This window comes from Nelumbo lutea, chromosome 3 (assembly GCF_056320005.1).
Source record: "Nelumbo lutea isolate HS-2025 chromosome 3, American lotus-T2T, whole genome shotgun sequence".
In the NCBI taxonomy this organism is placed as follows: domain Eukaryota; kingdom Viridiplantae; phylum Streptophyta; class Magnoliopsida; order Proteales; family Nelumbonaceae; genus Nelumbo; species Nelumbo lutea.
The window spans coordinates 94,438,860-94,446,349 of NC_142686.1; the positions used below are offsets into that span (position 1 = coordinate 94,438,860).

General features: G+C 32.5%; 1 protein-coding gene across 1 annotated transcript; it reads right to left on the reverse strand.

Moving 5' to 3' along the window:
* Positions 1 to 5,266: 5,266 nt before the first annotated feature.
* LOC148866957 (glucan endo-1,3-beta-D-glucosidase-like) lies at positions 5,267 to 7,209 on the reverse strand. Its single transcript, XM_088975027.1, has 4 exons — positions 6,991 to 7,209; positions 6,062 to 6,090; positions 5,732 to 5,975; positions 5,267 to 5,604 (listed from the first exon to the last, which is right to left on the reverse strand). Exons 1-4 carry the CDS (start codon positions 7,055 to 7,057, stop codon positions 5,573 to 5,575), a joined length of 372 nt encoding a protein of 123 aa, XP_088831153.1. The 5' UTR covers positions 7,058 to 7,209; the 3' UTR covers positions 5,267 to 5,572.
* Positions 7,210 to 7,490: the final 281 nt, after the last annotated feature.

The following is a 7,490-nucleotide window of genomic DNA, read 5'->3' on the forward strand; positions in this document are numbered from 1 at the left end:
GGTTGGAGGTGCATCCTTTTGCGTGAAGACGAGACGAAAAAAGGTGAAAAGCTCCATTTCTACCTTCCAAAATAAGCTCGAATCAAGCTTCTCGTGCCTTTTGGGGTGTGGTCTTTTGGTGGAAAGATCTTTCAAGCAAATGAAGAAAAATCGAAAAGTGAGCTGCCAGGCTTCTAAAAAGCCGACAACCCATGCCAAATTGGGCAGTTTGGAAGATCTTTCAAAACAAACTTGCCAAACGTCACCTAAGTGATCATCCCTAAGTAAAATGGAGTCTTATGACATTTATAATTAGGCCATTATTAGTTTTATTATTTTAATTAATTTTTATATGGAATGCAAGTGGTTTATTTTATTACATTTAATTTTTTTTACTTATTATTATTATTATTTTAATTATCCTATTAATATTAGTTATTTTTAAATAGAGCTCAAATGTATTTTAATTTTTAATTTATGAACTACTATTTTTTATTAATTTCTTAATTTTTAATTTATGAACTACTATTTTTTATTAATTTCTTAATTTTTAATAGTTTCTAGAAAAAAATTGCTAAAATATAATATTTTTATGAATTTTAGTTATTAGGTTTCAAATTTCAATTTTCTAACAATTACAATTAATTGATTAATAGGATTTGAATATAAATAGGGATGTCAATGTTCCCCGTCCCATCAAGTACTTAGCTTCCCTGACTTGATGGGATCAGGGACGAAGATTTCCTTGAGGGGGGGGGGGGACGGGGATTGATAATGATACTTAACTGAGGATGGGGACGAAGATGTGGAGTGAATATATATCAAAATATAAATATATTTAAATATTTTTATATTTAAAAACCCTTGTTTTAAGTAAATCTATTCTTAAAAATAATTTTAATTTAAAAATTTTAGGGATTCAAGTTCCTTGACAAAGAACCCATCTCCATTAAGAATCAGGGATGTAGAATCATTTTTAATCAATGACAGCGATTGTGGTCAAGGATAGGGATTTGTTTCAAAGTCGGGATTGGGGATGAAAAGTATGGTCCACGCTCCGAACTAGCTCCGTTGCCATTCCCAAATATGAAACAAACAAATGGAATTTTGATGAGAGTAAATCTCTCTCTCTCTCTCTCTCTCTCTCTCTCTCTCTCTCTTTCTCTCTCTGGAATACAATAGGCTAATAATGGAAAAAATGCCTATAGAAATATGCTAAAATAGGTTAATGATGGAAGGGGTGGGATTGAAATAGTCACCCGGAAAATTGCTTTTGTGGGCCTCATGTGGACCCGGCCCAGGCCGGACTGAAATTATCACCAAGAAAATTGCTTTTGGTTTATTAGATTAATGAGGATAGGGGAGATATATACTATCTATAAAAGTGTGAATAGGTTTCCCTAGATTTTGGAATTTCCATTGGACAACAAATAACTCCTTTCTAAAGTTTGAATTGGAAAACAAGCAAAGGCAAAATTATTATTTTACATCTTCATTTAATGTTTATTTGAAAAATGACACAAAAGTACTTTTTTTGTTCAATAATTGGAAAATGAGCTATAGAAAAAATGTCATTTTACAATTTTCATTTAATGATTATCTATAGTATTATTAAAAGAGTAAATAATGGTGTGCAACTTTTGTTTGAGTAAATTACCCCAATTTTTGAATTTGGTCATTGTCTAATTTTAAGGGCAGAAATGTAATTTGAAAAACCACTTTCTCCTCATTCAAATCCCTCTTAGTAAGTCTCATATTTAAAGTATTAGCTCTCATTAACATTCATTGAATCCTATCCTCGACTAGAATACCCCTATTTTTGAATTTGGTCCCTCTAATTGTGAAGGCACAAAATGTAATTTGAACTACTACATTTATCCTTATTCAATTCCCTCTCATTAAGTCTTATCTTAGGGTATTAACTCTTATTCTTTTATTCTATATTTAAGATATTATTTTCATAAAATAAAAACAAATAAATTATAGGGGTGAGCAAGAAAAACTGAAAAATTGAAGTACATTGATGAAACCAAATCGAAAATTCCAGTTAACTGGTTCAATTTTGGTTGACCAGTATAAAAAACCAGTAGTTAATTGAACCGACCGATATACATATGTTTATATTATATATATTTTTCATATATTTTATATTATCTATATATTATAAATGAATATATATGTATTCTATATCATAAATATATATTTATAATATGTAATATATTATTTATTATTTATAATATAATATTTTATATTTATTATATATAATACTATGAAAATAAAAAAACCAATGAATCAAATTGGTAGTTAACCGATCGACTTTGGTTTAGTTTCAGCTATCGATTTTCCAAAAACTGGTACCACTGGTTTGGTTTGAAAAAAATGCCCACGATTTGGTTAATTAAACTGTGAGCACCCCTAATAAATTATATCATTTATATCTACATTGAATACATTTAATGATATAAAATACATGTTTTTAAAAATTTACCCAAAAATGGACCTTTTATTTCCATCATGGTGGTTAGTAAGTAATTCAACCATCACGACCAAGTGAGCTAATCCATGATGTCATAATTAACTAAAAACTTTTAAATATATATATATATATATATATATATATATATATATATATTAAAGAAAAATAAGTGTGATAAATAATAATTATTCTTATTGAAGTTGGAATGAAATATAAATTTAAAACCAACCCAAAATAAAAATTATTTTTGTTGTGTTGCGTCAACAATTCAACCTTTTGAGTCAAATGTGTTAACCGCTGGTATCATAATTAAATAAAATATGAAAAAATATAAAAACACAAAAACATTATACAAAAATTTTGTAAATAACATTTAGGCACCTATCTAATATTTTATATTAATCATATTAAAGAAAAATAAGTGTGATAAATAATAGTTACTTCATATTGATATTAGGAATAAAATATAAAATTTAAAACCAATCCAAAAGTGAAATTGTTTTCCTCGTGGCTAATCATCAATTCAATCTTTTGGGTCATATGTGTTGGTCATTGATTTCATAATTAAATAATAAAATATAAAAAAGACAAAACTACAAAAAATATGAAAAAGATAGAAACTCTACATATAGAATACAGTTGGACGCATCTTTAATATTTTATATTGATCATATTAAAAATTAGACATGATCGTTTTTTAACTTTTTATTGATGATATAAATAAAATATAAAATTCAAAACTAAACCAAAAGTGCAATTGCTTTCCTATTTAGTTATAGATCAATTCAATATTTCAGGTCAAATGTGTCAACTCATGAAGTTATAATTAAATAATAAAACTTTAAAAAGATAAAACACAAAAATATACAAAAAAAATATGTAAACTATGTAGAAAACATTTGGGTATATCTCTATATTAATGAACCATAATAACTGGGACAAATAACAAATAAAATAATTTTATAGACATAGAAATATGAAAAAAATTGTAAAAAGTTTTGAAACATATTATATACTATCATCATCATCACAAAATTTGTCATGTAAAAATCACATACACACATACTAGTAAAATGAAAAGAAAAAAAAGACAAAAAGAGAAAATAAATTTTAAGCAATTTATTGCAATAATTGAGAGGAGAGAGAATTAATAAAGTGAGTTATTTAGGAGAGAGAATTAATAAAGTGAGTTATTTAGGAGAGAGAGAGAGAGTTAATGGAGTGATTAATGAGGAGAGATAATGAAAGGATTTAATGAGAAAGGGAAGAGGGAGTTATGGTAAGTTAATGAGAGATGAAACCGTTGAAGGATTCTTATTTTTCCGTTATTTTCCATTTATTAATACACACAGAAAAAGGACAATGTGACCGAGGGACAACTTGAGAGATGGAGCATTTTTTCCTCTATTCGGATTTTACTGCCATGATCGAGGGACATCAGTCCTAACGCGAGGGCAGGCATGATTCCTCCTAAGAGAACAAGGATGCATGAGATCCCTGCGTATGTGAACCACCAGAAGGATCCGAAGGCAATGTCATTGCTTTCCACAAGAAAAAATCTAAATTTTTGGGGCTTCCCCCATCCTCACTCGGTGATCAGCAATTTCGTCCTATAGCATATTTTCTGGGTTTCTAGGTGAAATTCTTCGGCGATCTCCCAGATTCACGACCATCTCTCTTTTGTTGGGTTTTTGAGTATTTCTGGGTGGAATTCTTCGGCAACCTCTCTGATTCACAACCATCTCTCTCTTTCTGAAGAGAGTACATATCTCCGCCCCACAACGTCCCACAATATATTCCTGCCGTGTATTGGAAACATCTCCGATGATGACTTCATCAGTTCTGATACTATCATCGGAAGATGTTCCCAAATGCACGGCGGGGATGTGCTGTGGGGTGGCCCCTTATGGGGTGGAGATGTGAACTCCTCTGAAGAGGGGAGAAAGGGAAAGATGGAGACAATGAGAAGAATGGAAATGAGAGCCTAAAACAGTAGAGGTCCTTTAAGGCAATATCTAAACAATAAGGGTACCATAAGGATGGTTTAAAAAATTTTCTCTTTAAAAAAAAATCAGAAAATAATTCAATAATAGGGGAGGAAGTAAAGCCATGCTGACATGGCAGGTCCTCCAACTCAAAGTTTACCTAGCTGAATATTTTAACTGCCTGGACTGTCTTAAATCCTGGACTGACTTAAATTTATTGTTAATTCCATGAAATATGTAGGAAAAATTTAATCCAAAATGTGGCTTCTTACGTAGAGACACATAATGATTAGAACTTTCATCCTTCTCTCCAATGGAGGCAGTACATGTACAGACCCGGACAAGGAGTTGGGCCATTTCTATATACCAATTGGATTGTTCCACTGGAGCCCAAAAATAGCTTGCTATTGAGGAAACCGAAACACTTTTCTTTTCTTTTCGATTTTTTTTGTTTTTTTTTTTTTTGGTTTTTAAATTTAACAAGAGCTTCTTGGCGGTTTTCACGTTACCTTCAGCACTGGAGCTGTTGGGTGATAGCATATCAGTATCTGCCTCCATCATGAAAATTGAGTTGATCATTCAAAACCCCCCCTTTTTTTTTTTTTTACCAAAATCATTTTCAAATTGTACTTGCTTTCCTGAAGCAGCTCTAGTCATTCTTTGCTTTGCCTGCAGGTCCAATATGGTAATAGCTACAGATGAACTTTCCCTATAGGAATCTGATTTCAGTTTATTTGTTTTGGGCAAAACTCAACATTCAACAACTTGGTTCTGCTCATTGTGGAAAAATTAACAGAATAGGTCCCATTAGGAGGCATTTCCAGTGTATGGAATCTCAAAATCAAATAGTTCATTTAAAACCACATTCTCAACAGGTATGTTGTTATACACCCACTTATGCCGAACAGAACCATAAATCTTAGCAAATACGGGTATAAAGAGTACAACCCAAAAGAAAAAAATGTTAATCAGACAAAAAAAAATGCAAAATTAGTCTCACTCTCAACTTCACTATTCTCTACAAAATATAGGAGGATCCAAACACCTCTGTATTCACCACATCTACAGAGTTAAAACCATAGTTCAAGAAGCAGCTTAAACAAACTGGAACTCATCAATTTTGCTTTGCATCTTAGTCAAAGTCATAGATGCAGTTACCATAACCTGCAAAAAGAACAAAAGAAACCACCATTAATACCAACACAATGCATTCTGCATACAAAACATCCCATTTTTTGTTTTGATTCTTGTAATTTTTCTACTTGAATTACTGGGAAAGAGGGTAGATTACTTGGATCAGTTGTAACAATGAGTGCAGAGTTCTTGAAATCGCAATTCCATCTGTTCCTGCCCCTGGACTGGTAGTAAAGGTTCATTGCAATGGAGGCATGGTTAATGAGATTATCTGGGGAAAAGCATGGGCAACCCCTTTGCATAATGCGACAGTCCACCTGAGAGCAGGCGTAGTTGATGTTTGCAAGTAGAGTTGCCTCATCTGATGAAGGTTTTGCCACACACCAGGTTTTCTGCACACACTGAGAATTGTACAAAAGTTAGTTCAGAAGGATGTTCCCTCTCTCTTGTGGTGTATATATATTCTTTTGCAGTGCTCTTGGATTACCTGTCCATTAACCAATCTCAGGTTTCCTCCTGCAACAAATGTAAACAAGTAGATGAATAAATTCACCATTTTGAGAGAGAGAGAGAGAGAGAGAGAGAGAGAGAGAGAGAGAGAGAGAGAGAGAGAGAGAGAGAGAGAGAGATCAAAATGCAAATCTTTGACAAGTGACATAGTAGTGTTATCATCGTGCAAGTTCAGTTTTGGACTGTAATGGGTTTTAAATATACAAATAAAATTGAACTCCCTTGCCGATTTATGAAATATGAGCTAATGTTTGAACCAAAAGCAGAAAGCTACTGAAATACAGCTCAAATCTAAAAGTAAGCGACGGAAGAGTGGCAAATTCTTGGTTCGAGACTTCAAATCAGATGACTCTTGCAGAATTAAAGTTGATGCGCTAGAAAATTGCAATTTTAGGTTATGTTTGGTTTGAAGAAAAAATAGGGAAAAGAAAGGAAGGAAAACCTTTACAAATCTTGTATAGATTTCCCTGCATTTTCCTTCAAACCAAACATAGCTTTAATGAAAACCCAGTTAGGATATTTCCCTGCACATCGAGAACGATATTTGCAGAAAGGCTAGAGGTTTCCAGTTCAGAGTTGGACAATTTTTTGTTTCTTTTTGTTATCCAGATTTACAGATTTCATGATGCATATCTGAAAAAGGTTTCATTTTTTATTTTATTTTTTAAACAAGATTGGTGAAAACTAATTAAATTTTTCTAACACGCTTCGGGGTTGAAGAAAGGAAGGAAAAAGCGAATAATTTTCAGTGCTGCAAGGTTTCTAAACAAAACCTTTCTGGTTCATCAAGTACTAGACGAGTAGTACTATCATAGAGTGAGCCTACCAAATTACCAAAAGAAATAAAGACATGAGTGCCAAACCAACGAAAAGATTGTACTCAGAAATCCATGAAATGACAAGTACCTGAGCCGAAGGACAAAAGCAGAGCAAAAAGGAAGAGAATGTTAAGAGAATGAGCAACTTTAGCCATTGTGCAGAGAGAGAGAGAGAGAGAGAGAGAGAGAGAGAGAGAGAGAATGGGTTGGGTGGAGCGAGGGGGAGTTGATATTTAAAGTTTAAACTTTAAAGCTGAGGAAAGCAATAACGGCTATATTCGATGAGCCGTTTCAGCAGAACCTGCCCAGGAAAGAACTAATTGAGATGTGATTATGACTGTATTTTCCTACCGTTTCTGCTGTTAGTTAATAAAATAATGCCAATAAGCGCTCCAGGTCTCCAAAGATTAATTGAAGCAAGAATAGTAAATCGAAAGAGGTTGAGTGGTAATAAATGCGTGGAAGTGCAAAGTGCAAACAGGTTGAGTGCATTTTTGGTTTACTTTTGGATTCAGGTTTCACTTTGTCAAATGATATGATTCCCACCTTCATGAAAGAGAATGTAAAGACGAAAGTTATTTGTTTGCT

Bases quoted from the DNA above. Each gene is read 5' to 3' on its own strand.
- LOC148866957 (XM_088975027.1), bottom strand. From the start codon at position 7,057: ATGGCTAAAGTTGCTCATTCTCTTAACATTCTCTTCCTTTTTGCTCTG. The intron at 5,976-6,061 runs GTAATCCAAGAG...TACAATTCTCAG, and splicing joins TGAGATTGGTTAATGGACAG to TGTGTGCAGAAAACCTGGTG. The intron at 5,605-5,731 runs GTAATCTACCCT...TTCTTTTTGCAG, and splicing joins CATTGTTACAACTGATCCAA to GTTATGGTAACTGCATCTAT.